General features: G+C 42.2%; 1 protein-coding gene across 1 annotated transcript; it reads right to left on the reverse strand.

Annotated features, from left to right (window-relative positions):
* Positions 1–1,161: 1,161 nt before the first annotated feature.
* On the reverse strand, positions 1,162–17,718 carry LOC141126531 (NACHT and WD repeat domain-containing protein 2-like). Its single transcript, XM_073612466.1, has 4 exons — positions 17,494–17,718; positions 10,303–10,420; positions 7,108–7,658; positions 1,162–4,923 (listed from the first exon to the last, which is right to left on the reverse strand). Exons 1-4 carry the CDS (start codon positions 17,716–17,718, stop codon positions 1,162–1,164), a joined length of 4,656 nt encoding a protein of 1,551 aa, XP_073468567.1.
* Positions 17,719–21,183: the final 3,465 nt, after the last annotated feature.

Raw genomic sequence — 21,183 nt, forward strand, 5'->3', positions numbered from 1 at the left:
GGCACTGATGGGCAGCAATGATGGGCACTGATAGGTGGAATTTATGGGCACTGACAGGCATCACTGATGGGCACTGATTGACATCACTGGTGGGTATCGGTGATGGGGCAGCACTGATAATCACTGCACTGATTATAAGTGGATCCCCTCTGTCAGGTGAGCCACTTATCAGCTCTCCTCTACTCACACACTGTCAGCATGAATAGAGGAATGCTGATAACCGGCACTTCCTAGGTACACTGTGATCAGCTGTGATTGGACACAGCTGATCATATGGTAAAGAGCCTACATCATAGGTTCTTTACTGTGATTGGAGATGCGGTGTGTCCCCCGGGGGGGGGGGGTGCACGCGAGCGGCCCGTTCTGAAGAACGTCATATGACATCCAGTCATAACGGGAAGGCCACCACCCGGCCCTTATTTTGCTATTGGCCAGGTGGGATGTGGTTAAGATTCTTTATACTATGGTGGCATCTTATAAACATGGGGGGGGGGGATTTACTAAAACTGGAGAGTGCAAAATCTGGTGCAGCTTTGCGCTGGAACCAATCAGCTTCCAGGTTTTTTTTGTCAAAGCTTAATTGAACAAGCTGAAATTAGAAGCTGGTTGGCTACTAAGCACAGCTGCACCAGATTTTGCACGCTCCAGTTTTAGTAAATCAACCCAAATGTTTTTTAATACTTGGATTGGCAATATTGGATACTGAAATGGGTTATCAATTTTTGCATTTGTTTTGGTTTAGTTCCAAGTCAACATTGGTTTTACTTTAAATCCTCAGGGGATTATCTACTAAAACTGAAGAGTGCAAAATCTGGTGCCAATCTCTTCCATGTGTAGAGATTGGCACTTATACTATGGTGGCGTTTTATAAACATTGTTTTTTAGTAGGTTGATTGGCAATATTGGATAAGGGGATGAATTGTAAACTTTTGCTTTTGGTCTGGTTTAGTTCCAAGTCAACATTGGTTTCACTTTGAATCCTCAGGGGGTTATTTCCAAAACCTGGAGAGTGCAAAATCTGGTGCAACTCTTTATAGAAACCAATTAGCTTTCAAGTTTTATTGCAACAGCTTAATTGACCAAGCTGAAGTTAGAAGCTGATTGGTTACCATGCACAGTTGCACCAGATTCTGAGTGCACCAGTATAAGTAAATCTCCCCCTCAGTCTACTAATACAGTTTCTTCATCTAATGAACAGCCAAGACTGAGGTCAGAACTCGCAGAATCGTGCCACAATATATCTGTAGATGATTTACACTTGTAAATCTGTACACATTCCATATCAGTGGATTCTTCCCTACTGCTGAAGGAGAGGAAGTCTTTCAGCATCCTATTACCCTTCCACTTTCCAGCTACTGAGAACAAGCCAAGGGTTCCATCTTCAAATCCAACACACACCAAACCATCCTCATCCGACGCCATCATGACACACGGCATTTTACCAAGGTGGTATTGGACAATCTTTTTTCCGCTGTGTACTTCTATCATGTTAAGTACAGGGTTAACATGAAAATCACAATTGCATTTACTTGACCGTTCATGACAAATGTAAATTAGGTATTTACCATCTTTGGTCAGGTGTTGATGCAATATGGAGGTGGCAATATGCAAGACATACTGTTTTCTTACCAACGAATTGATCACATTGATTGTTCCACTGAGGGTTATAACAATAAAATCTCCATTGGCTGAAATTTGAAACAAAGGAGGAGGAAGTGAAAGTTGAATGGATAGCTTGACCTGGTGGCACACTGTTTCTTCCACCACATTCCATGTGTAGAGATCGGCACTTGAGGTCAGCAATACAATAAAATCAGGGTGGTTGGCAAGACACTGAAAAGCTGCAATGGAACTAGTTCCATCATCACAGCAGAAGCTCTTACACACAAATCCAGACCATAAGTTGATAGCTAGAAGTCTGTTATTATTCACACCAATAACAAAGGTGCCTTCTGGAGTTATGACTGCCGAACTTACAAATGTAAGTATCTTGCATACTGCAGACCCCATTGAGGACCTCCACACCATTGAAACCCCACCTTCACAAAGGGTTACCATAAAATTACTATTTGGTGTTATAAGAATCTGAGATATAGGACTGCTGTGGATGCAATGTGTGTTTATTCCAGAGTCCAACTCCCAGATGTAAATTTCTCCTGATGTTTCTGACGTTATCAAAAGTTCTCCATTTGGGCTAACTCTCATCATTTCTACAACATCTCTGTGCTGAAAAAAGGCTAACAATCTACAGCTTGGAATGCTCCATTTGCAGACAATATCTGAACCATCTGACGTGTAGGCATGGCTGCCCAGAGGACAAAGGATTAACGACTGGAATGGCCTTCCAGTTTGACAGCAAGCAGTTGGAATGCTGACTGATTTCATATCCCACAACGTCAGTGAATTGCTTTTGGTTACTGCTCCCAATAAGTTGAATTCCAAGCTCTTTATGAGTAATGACACTTGAGATTCAAGATTAACCATGGAAATCAATTGTCCATTTTCAATGCTCCAGACAAACAAAGAGTGAACATTTTCCACGGCAGCAATAATCACATCTCCACAGTGAGAAAATGCGCAAAACATAAATTTGTCCTGGTGTGGACTCTTGAAGCTGACCTTCTCCCATGTTGATGTTTTCCACACTTCGAAGGTGGTGGATCTGCAGATTAAAATCATCTTGGAAGCATATTCCGTAAAACACACCTCTTCCTGTACGTCAGTAGAGTAAAGTTCATCCAAAAGCTGTGGCTTACATGGATCTTCTATGTTCCATAATCTGATATTTCCATATTTGTCAATCACAATCACACACAATTCGTGTATGTAAACATCAAATATGACATGCTTCAAAGTGTCCATCTGCAGGATTATTTTTTGGCAAACATTTATAGTGCTATAAAGATGAAGTGTGTTTGATTGCTCCAAAGATAAATATTGCCCCTCACCAATACATGCAAAGTAATTACATTTTTGGTCAAAATAAATTTCTTTTAGTTTTTCACCAGAAAGAATATTGAAAATTGTGACCCGCTGAGTGTTTTCATACCAAACAAACAGAAAACTGTTAGCTAGGTGATACATTTTTGGGGTAAGCACAGTTTCCCTAGGGACATGAAAGCTCTCATTCAAAAGCGCCCAGGAAGAATAGTCAAGAAGGATAATTGATTGTTTGCTGGTGCAAAGTGCTAAATAGCTGTCTTTACTATCTAAAGTGGCACCAATAATTTCTATGTCGAGTGAGATCTTGTGCTCTAAATCCGTATGCTTTCCCTTACACCAAGTGTAAACATGGCCATTTTGAAAAACCACAATTAGCTCAGGTTTTGTTTTTGCATCCAGGATGCTGACAATTTGAGATGATTCTTGGAAGTGAACTTTAATAGCTGGTATTTTAAAAAGGGCAGAATTCCAGACGACCATGGAAGAACTTTTGATGCTTTCACAAATGATTTTCTTGGTAAACCTAAAAATACAAGGATATACAGACAAGAGAGGCACCAGTTTGGACTGTACGATGACTTCAAAAGCATTAGGACTGTCAGTCAGCAGACACCTTGCTTCTTGAAGTATGTTGGAGATTAGGTTGACTTCTTCCCTTCCAATCTGTTTGGCTGCATCTTTTACACTCCAAATCAAGGCATTGAGGTGACCGGATTTTAGGAGGGTTTTGTAATAAAAAAGAACCATCAAAACATTATTGTATAAACCATCTAGTTTTCCGCATTCTTTTAGATGATACGGTAAATCGAAAGCTTTTTTTGTATTCCCAATTAATGTTTGTTCCATTCCAGAACGTACAACAAAGAACCAAGGTTGAGATGGAAGCCGACGGTCAATATAAAGTTTGTCCTGTGCGTTAGTGATTGATTCTAACTTAAGTTTTTCACTCTGCAAGTTTATTTTAGGTTTCACAGTAATTGACTTGGCTCTTCTGCCGGCCCAACGTCCACTAAAATAGTCACACATATTTTCATGCAAGTTCCTTATTACCTCCTGGTCACTGAGATACCGCTTAGTAACAACTTGCTGGTAAAGCCTGTTTGTCCACCATATTAATCTGCAGCCCATAATTATCCTAGATGAAACACAACCCTTGAGGTCAAGTAAAATATTGGATACAAGCCAGTCAGGGACTCTCAAGCTAGGCACACTGTCATACACATGATACAACTGGGTAAGGGCCATGTTATCTGCTGACAATACATCTACAAGCTCTGCTTCTCCAATCCCAGATCTTGACAATGTTATGTAGCTTAACGACCTGAAGACAAGCTCATAACCATATCTGATTTCCAGTTTATGGAATAATCTTTCAGTTAGTTCATGGATGCTTTGGCCAAGGGATTGTTCATCAACATCTTGGTGGGATTTCCATCCCATGACTTTCTTAAACACCAGATGCATCTGAAGAGGTGTAGCACAATTGGTCAGGGATCTGTTAACATAAACTTGTTGTCCAGAAGTGATTTTCCTTCTTTCTTTTAAAAGATTCACCTTGAGATTGTCATTGCATTCTTTCCTTGTTGGCTGCACTTTGATTGAGTAGACCTGTCTCAATTTCTGACAGGTATTGTGATCTAAAAAAAATTCCTGGGACATGGATAAAATTATTTTTGAGAACTCTGGAAGAAGGGAAGGCAACCAACAAAAAATGTCACCGGAATCACAATGAGTCAGATTATCTATGCCATCAACTATTAGGACAAGAGGTCTTTGCATGGAGGTCAGTGACAGCAAACTATGAAAGGATTCTGTTATGTTATTGATATCATCAAGATGTAAAGGAACTTGTGCCATGTAGATGTCTGATAACTGTTGGCACAGTCCTGTCAATAGCCTGCAAAGAGTCAAGGATTCTCCAAATGCAAGTGCAAATCGAACTACCACTATTGGATCACAGTCTCTAAGCCATAACCGTACCTGGAAACAAACAAAAAATAATTAAAATACAGAGACCATTTTACTTTTCATAAAATAATTTTCATTTTTTATGACTATACATTAAAGGATAAATTCACCTTTCTGAACATGTTACACCCATATTATAGGTGTGCCCCATTGTTGGTGTCAGTGGGAGAAATAGTGCCTCATCGTTGATGTCTGTGGGATTAAATAGGGCCCCATCCTTGGTGTCAGTTTGAGGAATAGTGCCCCATCGTTGGCATCAATGGGAAAAATAGTGCCCCATTGTGGATGTCAGTAGCAGGAATATTCCTCTATTGTTGGTATCAGAGGGAGGAATAGTGTCTTGTATCAGTGGAAGGAAAAGTGCCCCAAGGGCCAGAAAAAGTCAAGCAAAGGGCCGCATCTGGCCCCCGGGTGGCAGTTTGGAGACCCCTGCTCTAGGTAGTTAATTGGGCTTTCTGTCATTCAGTAACTGCCTGCCTGTACGGGCATGGGCAGACAGGAACACACAGACAGTCTGCAGGACCGCGACATTACACCCACAATCTGCTGATTGTGTGTGCAATGCTCTACGAGCTCCTAACAAAAAAAAAGAATGTACATTTTTTTACCTGCACAAAAATGTGCATTTATTTTATTTTTTTTGTAAAGGTGAACCTATCCTTTAAACTAGGAATACATTTGGGATTTAGAACATTTTTAAATTATATTGCTGTAATCTACAGTATTTAGATGATTGCATATGCTTTATTCTGTTGCTGTAGTCAACACATAAAGTGAAGATTTGCTATCTCACATGGAACGTTTGGAAATGTTAATTGTGCTTACTCAGTGCCCTGGAAAGTCTGCCTTCTTCCTGAAAAATAGCAGCGTACTTCCTGGCATGTGAGTAGGAAACTACTGAATGAGGGAGTGATCTGAAAGGGGGTAGAGGACACTACTGTGACACACTATGTGTTCTTCATGCTGTCTTTTTATTGGGGACTTGGTAGTTTTTTTGCTTTTTTTTTTTAAAAAGGTCACCACCCCTCCCAGGATCTTTAAATTCCCACATGTTTTCCAGGTATATCTCAACCTCTAAAAGCAGGCATGTACTGGCCATTGGGACTACAGGGAGTTTCCCGGTGGGCCGATGGCTCAGTGGGCCGATTTCAGTGACAGTGGACCGCTGCCTCCCTCCAGTCCTCTGTCCCCCCCCCCGCAGTGCTCACCTCCTCTCCCTGGCTAGTTATGCAGCGCGCCTGAATACAGACATGATGCTCAGGAGTCAACACTTAGAAGCTCATCATACGATCTGGAAGGAGGGCGGCCTCACTTTCCTGCCTAATCTTGTTCCATTGGGGGGGGGCGCCAAACTGATTCTTTGCCCCAGGTGAAATAATGTCTAGCTTCCCCACTGATACTGCCTATAAGAGAAATAATGTAAAACGGCTAATAGCTAGTGGGGGGGGGGCTTGGGTGGCAAGCCGGCATGGGAGAGACCTGTCAAAGTGGGCCAGTCTGGGTGAAGTCCAGGGCCAAATTTTTGTCCCAGTCCAGCCCTGTCTAAAAGGTTCCTACCTTCTATACCTTTCATGCTCTATCCAAAACAATAGCATTTATACCTATGGAGTTGTGCTTTTTTTTAAACTATAAATAAAAGGACTAAATGGTATGTAGCACCCTGGGGTTTAGTCAGGGAGCTCCTCACCAAATTCCTTGTCAGGAGTAGCTACTGTATTTAATTACTAGGGATCCATTGACTTCTCCCTAAGTTTGGCCTGGTTGTACTTTCCTCTTCTACCACCAGGGGGCCGGGCACTTGGAGCTATTAGATTGAGAATGACAACTCAAGGTCAGGTTATGGGTATATGGTGTATCTCAGCCAATGGTCAGGGATTTTGTTGAATCCCTTGGCCTGCTGGGAGAGCCTATATATTTGGGTGAGACTGGAAGAGGTCAGAGATTCTGTTACAGGTGTTTTAATTTTTATTATGCTGTAATGTAACTTCTGTGGTAGTCCTTACGGAGGTACAGTAGTTGCTGCAATGTAGGACCTAAAACCCATGTTGGTCCTGAATTTGTTGTCATTCACTACAAATCTAACAATTGGTTGCGCCTGTAGCAGAGACCTACAGCTTTAGAATCTAACATAGAACCACACACATATTTCTGTAATGGTGAAAGTACACGCTCATGACAGTGAAGTTGGCTAATTACCATCCTTGCACAAGAAGCCAGGAGGACAGTCTTTCCACAACCTGGTTCTCCAAACACCACCATTGGCTTTGACGACTTATCCTGAAGAATGTAATTTTTAATGGTCTCTGCCTCTCGGAACTCATATTGTTGCAGGTCAGAGTACATGGTACAAAAAGAGAGGTGGTCCAAGATTTCCTCCATCCCGTTCTTCATTGGTTGTTGACATCTTCTGATCTGACTGTCAATCAACTTCACCATGTCCCCATAGAACTGTCTGCACAGACCTTCAACATACAGCTGCTTCCTCTCTTTTGTATAGCCAACCTTAATGTCACATGTTGTGGTGGTGTTGTACACCTGAAGACCATCATCATGGACCAGTGATGGGATGACAGTGTCCCTCAGATGACAAAGCCTGGAGTACCCATCACAGAATTCACTCTCTGTCAGTTCCGGTTTTCGTCTTTGTTTCTGGTAAGCTTTAAACGGAACCTTGTGAATATAGCAGATACATTTTTCCAGCACATCAGGATAGTGTTGTAAAACAAAAACCAACTCATCCTCAAGGGCTAAAAGACATACAAAACATGAGTATAAAAACATGGATATTTTTGTAAAATTACTTGCAAAACCAAAATCTCTGTTCACTAAAAGGGTTACGAGTCTCTCTGACATGCAAGCTGGGGGCAAATATCTTTCACAAGTAAGACTTAAAAATTATAACTGTAATTAAAGCCAGAACTTTTTCAGGGATGGAGTGGAGAAGGGTTAGAACCCCCTGCTAGGTCTTTATTTCTGTCTAGGTCACTGTTAGGGAAATGCTGATTTACTAAAGGCAAATAGACTGTTCACCTTTCAGGGGAACTTTCACTTAGCCTAGCCAATGAGGTGACACTTTGCTGACTTCCATCATCCAATTATGTGGAAGTAAAAATATGAGATTTTTTTTTGGCTTGTTCTTGCACGTGATTGGGTATTCTTTGCAAAGTAAATTTTCACCACATTCACTAAGAACTTTGGGAAATTCCCTTGCAAAGTAAACAGCCTATTTCCATTTAGTAAATTAACAACATTGCCTTTATTTGTCTCATGACCAGTGTAACCAGGACTTGGAGTGGGGGAATGTCCAAAATTCTGAGCTGTTACCTGAATAGAGGAAAAAACCTTCCAAAGAGGACTCCTGTTGCAAAGTAGCTTTCACTTGTGACTGATAGACAAGAAGTGAATGGGATTCCACCAGTTAGGGAAACAGATGGTAAAAACTCCCTGACAGGGGTTTTGGAAATTTCATTCTGTATCCAAAAAAAAAAAACAGTTTTGATTTTAATTATACTTTAAAGCGTATGTCAAGGCAGAATAAGAATAAAACATTTGCAGTGTATTGTTGCAATACACGCACATTTGCCCATGTTTTATTCCTATAAAGTAGGGCCAGGCCAAAGCGTAGGCAGAAGATGTGACTGCCTTGGGTGCTCCAGCAGAAGGAGGATGCATATTGGACAAGACTTGCCACCTATGGTGCTAAAGTAATTCACCTTTTTGCCTTGTGTGCTAAAGGACCTTGTCTTGGCACTGCTTTAAAGACCCTAAAAGTATAGAAAAATATCTGTTAATCTACTAGAAATGAATTTAGCTCTTCAATTCCTATTGGGGGCTGACAACACATAGTATTTTTGAGGTGTCAGCCCTGCTCCTTGGCTTTTGCTAAACTACCACTTCCACTGTCTTATCCACAGCATAGGAACTAATTGACTTATGGTCCAAGATGAACTGGAAGGGCTAATATATATATATATATATATATATATATATATATATATATATATATGTATATACATATTTATTTATTTTTTCTTGAGATAGCATAAGAAGAGAGCACGGGACATGTTTGAAAAGATCAACATGTACAGTATCTCACAAAAGCCCTAACCTCTCTACCACTTTGTTCCATATAGGTGTAGCTATTCCTTTGGGGAGAGAGATGAGTTTATCTATAGATGGATGTAACTAACAATATGATGCCATAAATCAAATAAGACCACTATATTGGGATCAATGGAATTGCATGGATGTCTTGTAACCCTTTCACTGCGGGTCCTGATAAGGTGGATTTATTTATAAAATGAGTTGACTTACAATCTGTGAAATAGGACACTCAGTATAGTGCATATACTGTACAGTATATACGCTTTAATTGTTTGTCAGAAAAAAGAATACTGTATTGAGCATCACATGCGATTCCTTTAATCTTTTGTGTGATGTGTCTAAAGTTGGAAATATTTTTTTTACTTATGTGCACCCATCAGACTCAACATTTATGTGTTGAGTCTGTATCCCTGGGTGTCATCCTAGAAAGTCCCTGGTTTTACCTTGTTGTAGTCATTTATTGGTTTGGGTTGAAGGAACTCTAGGTGTTTTGCCCAATGTCACTCTGCCTTCCTCCTCTCTCTCTCTTTTGAAGCTGTTGAAATACTGATGTCCAAAAGGAATTAGAACAGTTATGCTGAACCAAGGTTCTGTGGAACCCTAGAGTTTGTCAAGAAGTTTCAAGGGGTTCCCTGAGCGGTGGTTAATTGACCCCCATTTGATGGTACCTGCATAGTTCTAGTGCCACTTGGCAGAGCCAGCTTCAGGACACCAATGATCCTTTTTAGCTGTCTATAATCTTGTAAATATGACAACCACTGTAAGGTGGGGGTGGGAGGAGGGGGCGGATCGTATTCTTTCCACTGCCTACCAATGCAAGGAGCATTATTTCCACTGTCCCCAAATGAATGGGTTTTAGCAGAGTTTCCCTGAGACCTAGAAATGATTTCAGGGGGTTCATTGGGGTGAAAAGGTTGAGAGAGGCTGCACATTAGAGACTCTATGATTTCTTTCTCTTCTCATGATACCGACTGGAACAGCTTTAGGAATGCCATTTTCTTCATAAAGTACGAAAAAACAAAAGGCAGCTCCCATCAAAAGCAACCATCCTGGACCAGGTGGATCATCAATGGGTCAACCATAAAGTTTTTGCTGTGATTTTGATCAACTCATTTAAAAACTTGTACAAAACAATGTGAACTGCATGGATAACAAAAACACAATAACAAATCATGGCCTTTAAATTAAAAATTGTCCAAAATGTTTTGTAAAACATGGCAGTTAGCTTATAGGCCCAAGGGAGGAGGAACACTAGGGAAGAACTAAGTACACGCGTTTCAACTTTACCTGAAGAAAAATATTTGCTTGCCTGGTCTTCATCCAGAATCCCCTTCTCCATGCACAGTGGAACTATAACATCAAAGAACCCTCTGATTTTCTGGAAATCCTCCAGATCATCTCTCTTCTGTAGGCAGAATGGGGAAATTGTGATTTTAGAATAACATTATTGTATCAAAAATGTGCCTAAACAAATACTTGAACACCAAAACTTTTGGAGCAGTGACAAATTATCAGTACCACAAATCCTTATGCAAAATGCAACTGATCTGTCTTTTTTTGGTCTTCCTTGACAGGCCATCAGTGGCGGCTCGTCCATTAGGGGTGCACGGCACCGCCCCCCTAATCCATGTGCCCAGCCCCTAATTGCCATGCAGGGCACCGGACATATGAATTTCTATGTGGGTTTTTTTTTTTTTAAGCATGTGATTAGAACCGGAGGCTTTAATTGGGTTCAAAAAGGGTGGGCTCAGGGTGAAGAGCACTGCTCCCCGAGCCCACCCACTTGTGTGAGATTAGCGAATTAATATTCGCTAATGTCTTCCTGCTCCTCCTCCCGGCCAAACAGGAAGCGGGTCCTGAGACCTGATTGGCCAGTCTTAGGACTCCCGGCCAATCGGGTCTCTCAGGACCCACTTCCTGTTTGGCCGGGAGAAGCCCCAGCTCTTCTCTCGGCTGGAGCGCAGAGCAGCAGCCCTACCCCTCCTCGTCTCCTAAGGTAAGGCCGGCTTCCGGTCCATCACCTGTAGGGTGGCGGCGGCGGTGCGAGTGAGGGGGGGTGGCGGTGGTGCGAGTGGGGGGTTTGTTTGCTCCCCCCCCCAAAATATTGAGCACCAGCCGCAACTGCAAGCCATCTATGCCTGGCAACAAGTACAGTGGGTAGAGAGGTTACAAGTCCCTGATCTACCACATTTCCTCATTGTTTTTTAAAGACCAATGGTATGTGTAAAGGGAAATGTCACAAAACTTTTAAAGGCAGGTATATTTAACAGACCAAAAGGTCTTAGCAAAGCAATGAAAAGCCTCATTGTTTCTTCAAGCTCCTAGACAGTGAATAAAACATATTTGCTTTTTGGGGCTTTGCTGACTTTAGGACATAAGGCAATCTCCTTAGTTACAGTGCCTTGAAAAAAGTATTGTAATTTTCCACATTTTTTCCCTTGTAATTTTCCACATTTTGTCATGTTACAACCAAAAACGTAAATGTATTTTATTGAGATTTTATGTGATAGACCAACACAAAGTGGCACATAATTGAGAAGTGGAAAATGATAAATGGTTTTCAAATTTTTTTCAAAATAAATATGTTAAATATGTTGGGGATGTCTCTACCAGCTTTGCACATCTAGAGAGGGACATTTTTGCCCATTCTTCTTTGCAAAATAGCTCAAGCTCTGTCAGATTGGATGAAGAGTGTCTGTGAACAGCAATTTTCAAGTCTTGCCACAGATTCTCAATTGGATTTAGGTCTGGACTTTGACTGGGCCATTCTAACACATGAATATGCTTTGATCTAAACTATTCCATCGTAGCTCTGGCTGTATGTTTAGGGTCTTTGTCCTGCTGGAAGGTGAACCTCCACCCCAGTCTCAAGTCTTTTGCAGACTCTAACAGGATTTCTTCTAAGATTGCCCTATATTTGGCTCCATCCATCTTCCCATCAACTCTGACCAGCTTCCCTGTCCCTGCTGAAGAAAAGCATCCCCACAACATGATCCTGCCACCACCACGTTTCACGATGAGGATGGTGAGTTCAGGGTGATGTGCAGTGTTAGTTTTGCGCCACACATAGCGTTTGCTTTTAGGACAAAAAGTTCAATTTTGGTCTCATCTGACCAGAGCACCTTCTTCCACATGTTTGCTGTGTCCTTCACATGGCTTCTCACAAACTGCAAATGGGACTTCTTATGGCTTTCTTCTTGCCACTCTTCCATAAAGGCCAGATTTGTGGAGAGCACGACTAATAGTTGTCCTGTGGACAGATTCTCCCACCTGAGCTGTGGATCTCTGCAGCTCCTCCAGAGTTACCATGGACCTCTTGGCTGCTTCTCTGATGAATGCTCTCCTTGCCCAGCCTGTCAGTTTAGGTGGACGGTCATGTCTTGGTAGGTTTGCAGTTGTGCCATACTCTTTCCATTTTCCGATGATGGATTGAACAGTGCTCCGTGAGATGTTCAAAGCTTGGGATATATTTTTATAACCTAACCCTGCTTTAAACATCTCCACAACTTTATCCTTCACCTGTCTGATGTGTTCCTTGGCTCTCACGATGCTGTTTGTTTACTAAGGTTCTCTAAGAAATCTCTGAGGGCTTCACAGAACAGCTGTATTTATACTGAGATTAAATTACACACAGGTGGACTCTATTTACCAAGTAGGTGACTTCTGAAGGTAATTGGTTCCACTAGATTTTAGTTAGGGGTATCAGAGAAAAGGGGGCAGAATGCACTTTTCAAATATTTATTTGTAAAAAAAATTGAAAACCATTTATAATTTTCCTTCCACTTCACAATTATGTTCCACTTTGTGTTTGTCTATCACAAAAAATCACAATAAAATAGATTTACGTTTTTTTTGGGGGGGGGGGAATTTTCAAGGCACTGTATCTTCAGGCTGCCAAGCATCGTATACAACTCATTTTGTAGGACAACATTACAATCATAGACCTGCAATGATGACAACATCTGGAGACATGATGCAGGAGGTCAGATGACGTATATCACGGTTCTGAAAAACCCAAGTTTCCGAACTTTATTCCATGCACATGATTTCCACAATGAACACCATGTGCTTGAAATTTTTATGTTCCAATTTTTTTTTGCGATTTTTTTCCTTTTGCTCCATAGACCTTGTATGATCCAAAAACAATCTGACCCTAATGTTGTCTGACTGTAATAGGATATTTGATTGTCTGATCCCATTGTTGTGGGATACACTATATTCAGTATAAACAGTGTTCAATACTGTATGCGCTCAAAATTATTTTGGACAAAACATGTTTGAACCTGTTGGGCAGGGAGACAGCTCAGTTTTTGATGCTCCACTGCAAGTAAAGCACAACTACTTGAAGACCAGGCCTTTTCTGGCACTTTTTGTTTACAAGTTGAAATCAGTATTTTTTGCTAGAAAATTACTTATAACCCCCAAACATTTTTTTTTTTAGCAGAGACCCCAGGGATTAAAATGGCGATCATTACAATTTTTTATGTCACGCGGTATTTGGGTAACGATTGCGTATCGACACTGATGGGCACTGATGAGGCTGCACTGATTGGCACTGATGAGGTGGCACTTATATGCAGCACTGATAAGCAGCACTGATGGGCACTGATAGGTGGCATTGATACACAGCAATGATGGGCACTGATAGGTGGAACTGATGGGCACTCATAGGTGGCACTGATGGGCACTCATAGGTGGCACTGATAGGTGGCACTGGAGGGCACGTATAGGCAGCAATGATGGGCAGCACTGATAGGTAGCACTGATCAGAGGTGCTGGCAGGCATCACTGATGGGCACAGAGTGCCATCCCTAATGGGCAATGATTGCCATCCCTGGTGGGCTCTAGTGGGCTTACCTGGTGGTCATGGGTGGGCATCCCTGGTGGCCATGGGTGGGCATACCTGCTTGCCATGGGTGGGCATCCCTGGTGGTCATGCAGAGGCGGCTCTCTAATTAGGCGAAATAGGCGGTGGCCTCAGGCCTCGCAGTCATAGGGGCCTCGCACAGCTGGCTAGTTTACCTAATTAGAGAGCCGCCCTTCCAGCAGCAGAGATCTCTGCCATCACACAGTCCTGTAGCCCCTCGCTCTGCTACAGGGAGAGATACGGGCTGCGAGTGAGACATGTGATCGGAGATCCGGATCACAGACAGGGAGAGCCGCTCAGTGTAGAGCTCTGACAGATCTCCCCCCTCCCCCTGCTGCCCGCACAGCCAGACAGAAGAGGAGAGAGAGCTTCTGCTCCTCCTCCTCTCGCCCTCTCCTCCTGTGTCTGCCCCCCCACTCTCCTCGGCAGTGTTCTCTGTTCTGCCTCAGAGAAGGGGATGTGTGGGCGGGAAGATTCAAGCTGGAACCCAGCAAAGAGAAGGACAAGGGAAGTCTGATCCATCTATCCATCCATCCATCCATCCAGTCCCTCCTGCCTCCCAGTGAGTACACTGATGTAGGGGATGTTCTCCCTTCCCTTCCCTTCCTTCTCCACCCATCCCCCTTTTATTTCTCTCTTTGTGACAGCCTACCAGAATAGGTAGGATCTGTGAGAGCAGCTTCCCTGTGCAGCTCTGCTTGAGGAAAATATATCTTTATTATACCCACTCACCTACCGCCTATACTGTACCCTCCTAATACAGTTCATTTTCATCCCTTGAATTTTTTTTCCCATTATGGGAGTGAGTGGGGCCTCATGTCTAAGTTTTGCCTAAGGCCTCACAAAGTCTAGAGCCGCCTCTGTGGTCATGGGTGGGCACCCCTGGTGGTCCTGGGTGGGCATCGTCAGAGGGGCAGACCCCCCCTGTCAGGAGAGTAGCCGATCGGCTGTCCTCTACTCGCGTCTGTCGATACACGGCTTTTTCCTGTTTACACTGTGATCAGCCGTGATTGGCTGATCACGTGGTAAAGAGGCTCTTTACCTCGATCGGAGATGCGGTGTGTCAGACTGACACACCACACCACTGATTGCCATGCTGCATGCCCCCTGCGGACGCATGATCGCGGCTTATCCCGCTGGACGTCATAGGACGCCAAGTCAGGATAATGAAACCACTTCCCGGCTGTCATTTTGCTATATGGCGGGCGGGAAGTGGTTAATGAATTAAGAAAAAAAAAAACACACAATATATACTCCAATTTTTTGTAAAATACGAAAGCCGATGTTACGCAGAGTAAATATTCTGCAATTTAGTGGGCATCCCATATCCCCTTACCCCATCCAAGTTAATTCCCCTCAATAAAAATACAAAACAAAGTGCATGGACTGTTTTCTGTCTAATGAGTGACTGGAAATCATGTGCCTGGCTGGGCAGGGTGATAGGTGGACTACAATACTCAGCAGCCCTTACAGGGGTACCTCTACATAGAGAACAGCAGGATCAACCGGGTTTTTTTCAGAATACAGAAAATTAAGTATGAGTATGAACAGAATGTAATACAGTAGTACCTGGAATTACGAGAATAAACCGTTCCAGAAGAATGCTTGTAATCCAAAGCACTCGTATATCAAAGCCAGTTTCCATATAATTCGTTCCACAGCCACTACTTGTCTATGCAGTATCGCATGTGGCCAGAAGTGGGGGGGGGCGCCGGAGACACTCGGAAACACTCGGAGAAGCTAGAAGGCACTCGGAGAGGAACGAATGTGTTTCCGAGTGTCTCCGAGTGTCTCTCAGTGTCCCCGGAGCCCCCGCACCTCTGGCCAGATGCAGTACTGCACACCCCAGAGGCTTGAATCCTGCCAGTCTTGGGAGACAACGTTCGCAAACCGAGTCAGGATTTTTGTTTTTTAAAAAACAGCTCGTATTACGAAACGCTCGTAAACCGCGTTACTCGCAATCCGAGGTTTTACTGTACACCAATTATTGATAATTTATTATTTTAATTTAATGACACTTTAGGAAGTGACTGTTTAGTCATGAAACACAATATGCAATAGATAGTTTGAACTACTACAATATTCTTTACTTTAATAACTAGATCAAACAAATTTAAAAAAAATTGTGTTAGTCCCTTCTTTTTTACTCCAACCGGGAGACCTTAACCACTTCAGTTCCGGAAGGGTTACCCCCTTTCGTGACCAGGCCATTTTTTGCGATACTGCACTGTGTTACTTTAACGGACAATTGCACGGTCGTGCGACGCTGTACCCAAATAATATTTGTCTCCTGTTTTCCCACAAATAGAGCTTTCTTTTGGTGGTATTTGATCACCTCTGTGGTTTTTATTTTTTGCACTATAAACAAAAAAAGAGCAACAATTTTGAAAAATATATATATATTTTTTTACTTTCTGCTATAAAATCTAATTTTTTTATCAGTTTAGGCCAATATGTATTCTGCTATATATTTTTGGTAAAAAAAATAAGCGTGTATTAAATGGTTTGCACAACAGTTATAGTGTCTACAAAATAGGGGGATAGATTAATCAAATGTTCCTTTAAAGCATGAATAACAGCACCGTGCTTGTGCTGTGCAATTTGTCCCTTTCTATGATCTAAAATACCTGGCTGATCCTGCCGGGTGCTGCCCACCCCTCTGTAAACTGACCACGTTTATCATGGCTGCTGATCCATGATTACCGTGGTCAGTTTATGTAGCTTTGTCATCCTGCTGTCTCTCCTCTCTCCCCTCCCTCCCTGCCTGTCAGCTAGTTTCTGCTGATCTGCTCTTCACCCCTCCTGCTGCTAAAATAACTGTTATCTTCCTAGAACCCCCTATGTTCCATTCAGTTCTGTGCCCCAGTTTATGTTCTATATAAAAAATATGTAGCTTTATACCTTATTTCAGAGTGCTGGTCGGTGCTCACGAGACTGCCTGCTCCTCTCCTCCCTTCCTCCTGGCTGACGTCAGCGGTGGATTCTCAGCCCCTACTGCTGTAGTTGTCAGATCGGTAGAGGAGAGCGGCGGGCGGTCACGTGAGCACCGAGTGGCGCTCTGAAAACAGGTATAAAGTTACGTATTTTTTTATATAGAACATACACTGGGGCACATAACTTAAAGTGGTTGTAAACTCTAGGTACCTACAGGTAAGCCTTGTTATAGGCTCACCTATAGCTACCTTAATATCTCCTAAACTTGCACCGTTTAGGAGATATTCAGTATATGCGCTGCTGCCGACGTCATCGGCGCATTCGCACTGAAGAAACGGGCCGCTGGTGCTGTTTCTTCAGGACTCGTGCTGTTACCGGCGGCACGTCATAGCGGCATGCGAACCCGGAAGTGACTCCGGTGGAAGATGTCCGCCGTGTACACGGAGTGCCGACACCGATTCAGGGCGTCGTTCTGAGGTAAGTATTTAATTACTAGCTCATTATGCCTTTGTTTAGCAGGCTTTTTTTCTTTTTTGTTTTTTTTGGTGGAACATAGGGGATTCTAGGAAGATAACAAAGTGGTTTTGCAATCACTTTTAATCTCTGATTCCCAAAATACCAGTTGCCAATGACCTTTTTATTTTTATAATACCCTTTTATGTTATAGATGTACCAACCTGACTGTTGCTACATTGTGATACCTCCTCCCTGTCTAGAAGGTTATACACCGGTGGGATCCCATTCTCATCTCTCTGGTAACTGTTCTCCAGGATCTTTGTAGAGACTCCATGCTCTTCAGCTGTTTGTAGAATTTTCTCAAACTCATCCGACTCGATCAGCGTAGGAAGGCAGGACTTGCCATACTCCTCTCCAATAATAGCCTGGAAACACCATATAACCATCAGGACCTGAATAAATCATTGGGTTGAAATTTTTTTCAGGCAATAGACTATTGTTTTCTCTTAATAAAGGTGATATTGGGGAGAGTAGCATTCCCATCCACAAAATTCACCTTTCGATGGCACGTTTTCCATTGTGATTACCTTTTGATGCATACCTCAGAATGATAAATCTGTGTCTGCTTGAGTTGCTACAACTAATTGCCTTCTGGCTACCAAATGTACAAAACCTTTTGTGTCGGACATGTTTTCAATTGCAAGTCCAAAGCACCTGTCAATGAATTCTGAATGATCTCAGAAGCATCTTAAACTAATGCCATCAACTCAAGCCCAAAGCTCATTGACACGAGCCCATAGAAGGTAGAACTGTGCTGACAATAATTGAAAGGATTGCAAAAAAAATGTGGCAGTTCCATATTTTTTTTTCACTTTCTCAGTTATATATCTTATTGTGTTCCAAAAAAAATCTGCCCTATTTATTGGTGCAAAAAGTAGGCAGCTCCGAGTGTTAGTTCCCATGTCCCTCAACAGCTGGAGCTGCCTGTCAAGACCAAGGTTTCTCAACTAGGGTTCCTCCAGGGGCTGCTAGGAATTCATTGGACAATGAGCAAGTCTGCCTCTCAGATAAGTTCTCTCTGACACTATTGATCTCTTTATAAGGGGGAAATGCTTCCCAATAACCACAAGTGTAAGAAAGCATTCTTCTCACTGACCATCTAACTAATGTATTTCGTAAATTCGAAAATTCAAAATAATAACTAAATTAACTAATAATAACTAAATTAACTAATAATAACTAACTATTAAATTATAGGTATTGGAATTTACTTTCAAATTTGGCTGTTAGTCAATATAACGAATATGAATTTATCCAAAGTTACGAATTATCTGAAATAACGAATGCCGCATCTAAACAAATGGCATGGAATGACTTAATAATAATAATAAAAAGCATTTATTATTATTATTGTTATTTATTATTATTGATTAGTTACGTTCCATATTAGTTTACGTTCTCTAACAGCTAAATTTGAAAGGAAATTCCAATGCCTATAATTTAATAGTTAGTAATAGTTAGTTATTATTTCAGATTTTCAAATTTTTGGGTTTTCAAATTTATCGGATTTTCGTACTTATTTTTGGATTTTCGTTCCTTTGAATTTTCATTCTTGTTTTCGGATTTTCAAATTTTGGGATTTATGAATTTCCGAATTTTCGAATATTCAAATTTATGAATTTACAAATTTACGAATTTACGAATTATAACATTTTCAAATCTATCTATTTGTCCTGTTTACCGTTATCACTAAGAGTAATGCCCTGTACACACGGTCAGATTTTCCGACGGAAAATGTGTTATAGGGCCTTGTTGTCGGAAATTCCGACCGTGTGTAGGCTCCATCACACATTTTCCATCGGATTTTCCGACACACAAAGTTTGAGAGCAGGCTATAAAATTTTCCGACAACAAAATCCGTTGTCGGAATTTCCGATCGTGTGTACACAAATCCGACGCACAAAGTGCCACGCATGCTCAGAATAAATAAAGAGATGAAAGCTATTGGCTACTGCCCCGTTTATAGTCCCGACGTACGTGTTTTACGTCAAAGCGTTCAGAACGATCGGATTTTCTGACAACTTTGTGTGACCGTGTGTATGCAAGACAAGTTTGAGCCAACATCCGTCGGAAAAAATCCTAGGATTTTGTTATCGGAATGTCCGAACAAAGTCCGACCGTGTGTACGGGGCATAAGAGTAAAGGTGACAGAAAATCCCTAATTTTGGTTTGTCCCAGAAAAGTAATGAAGGGAAAATCTTCCAGTGGGGACACTAGTTCAGGTGACAACCAGCAATTCCCTCACTTTGGAGATATTTCCAAACTTCCTGTTTTGGCTATGGGACAGGAAGAGAAGGGAAATCTTTCCAATGGGACACAGATGGCAAAATAAAAAAAACTGACAGGGGTTACAACCCACCCTTACTCTATCCAAGATGAAAAAAAAGTCCTTCTATTCTCCTGCCATGTATTTGTGGTGTTACCTGGTAGACAGAAGTGATTTCCCACCGATTATGAGTTAAAACTCATATTGTTTAGTCCCAATGCATGTCATATAAGAACTTTAAGCCAAGCAAATAGCACAGCAAGTGTGCTTAGATTCACCCGCTTCTTATAAGCATGCCAATAGAGTTCTGGTTTTTCTTTTCTAAACAAATGTTCTTACCACAAAACATGGTCCAGCCGAGGTCTTCATACATTCTTCCAGCAGCTGATGGCGAATCTTCCGAACCTTAGCGCTGTAGAGATCATCCGGGTGTATCCCATCGTAGCCATCCAACACCTGACATCACAGGGTAGACCCACAATCAAAACCAATAGACGTAGGGGAGAACCTTACCATCCAACACCTGACATCACAGGGTAGACCCACAATCAAAACCAATAGACGTAGGGGAGAACCTTACCATCCAACACCTGACATCACAAGGTAGACCCACATTCAAAACCAATAGACGTAGGGGAGAACCTTACCATCCAGCACTTGACATCACAGGGTAGACTCACAATCAAAACCAATAGACGTAGGGGAGAAGCTTACCATCCAACACCTGACATCACAGGGTAGGCTCACAATCAAAATCAATAGACGTAGGGGAGAAGCTCACCATCCAGTAGTACAATTTTCTTCCACATGTCGTTTTATTTTACCTATTATTACTTCTCCATAACCTCTGCTCGTGATTGCTCACCCTGGGCAATAAAACTGAACTAGGGCTGCTTGTGGAAGAGGCTTTGGAAAGAAATGGGAAAATTTGCTTTCAATTAACATGGGCCTAATACATCACAGTACTCGCCCTGACAATGCTTTCATCTGCTTTTCTCTCCCGAAAGACTGAGCCATATTTGTTTAGGCATCCTCCACAGTCTCCATCTACTTCCTGCGCTGAGAAGCTGGCTCAGAGAATTCACAGTCATGTAAATTCTAGTGCCTGTGCAGTTCTTGGTGGTGTTCATAAATGTCTGAACACCACAAATCACCTTGTGACAATATTGTAGTCTTGATTACTAGGGGAGAGGAGACAGAGGAAATGCTACCTCCTACCTGCAGCAGACTAATGGCACCATCTAGGGGAGAGGAGATAGTGGAAATGCTACCTCCCACCTGCAGCATACTACTGGCACCATCTAAGGGAGAGGAGACAGTGGAAATGCTACCTCTTACCTGCAGCATACTCATGGCACCATCTAGGGGAGAGGAGACTGAGGAAATGCTACCTCCTACCTGCAGCATACTAATGGTACCATCTAGAGGAGAAGAGACTAAGGAAATGCTACCTGCAGCAGACTAATGGCACCATCTAGGGGAGAGGGCACCAAGGAAATGCTACCTCCTACCTGCAGCAGGCTAATGACACAATATAGGGGAGAGGAGACAGAGGAAATGCTACCCCTACCTGCAGCAGACTAAT

Source organism: Aquarana catesbeiana, linkage group LG02, assembly GCF_042186555.1.
Source record: "Aquarana catesbeiana isolate 2022-GZ linkage group LG02, ASM4218655v1, whole genome shotgun sequence".
Lineage (NCBI taxonomy): Eukaryota > Metazoa > Chordata > Amphibia > Anura > Ranidae > Aquarana > Aquarana catesbeiana.

What these genes read in the sequence shown, in the direction of transcription:
- LOC141126531 (XM_073612466.1), bottom strand. Translation starts at nt 17,718, where the DNA reads ATGGTTATATGGTGTTTCCAGGCTATTATTGGAGAGGAGTATGGCAAG. An exon ending in AAGCAAATATTTTTCTTCAG is followed by an intron (nt 7,659 to 10,302) that starts GTAAAGTTGAAA and finishes TATGTCTTTTAG; the next exon opens with CCCTTGAGGATGAGTTGGTT. An exon ending in TGGCTTCTTGTGCAAGGATG is followed by an intron (nt 4,924 to 7,107) that starts GTAATTAGCCAA and finishes GTTTGTTTCCAG; the next exon opens with GTACGGTTATGGCTTAGAGA.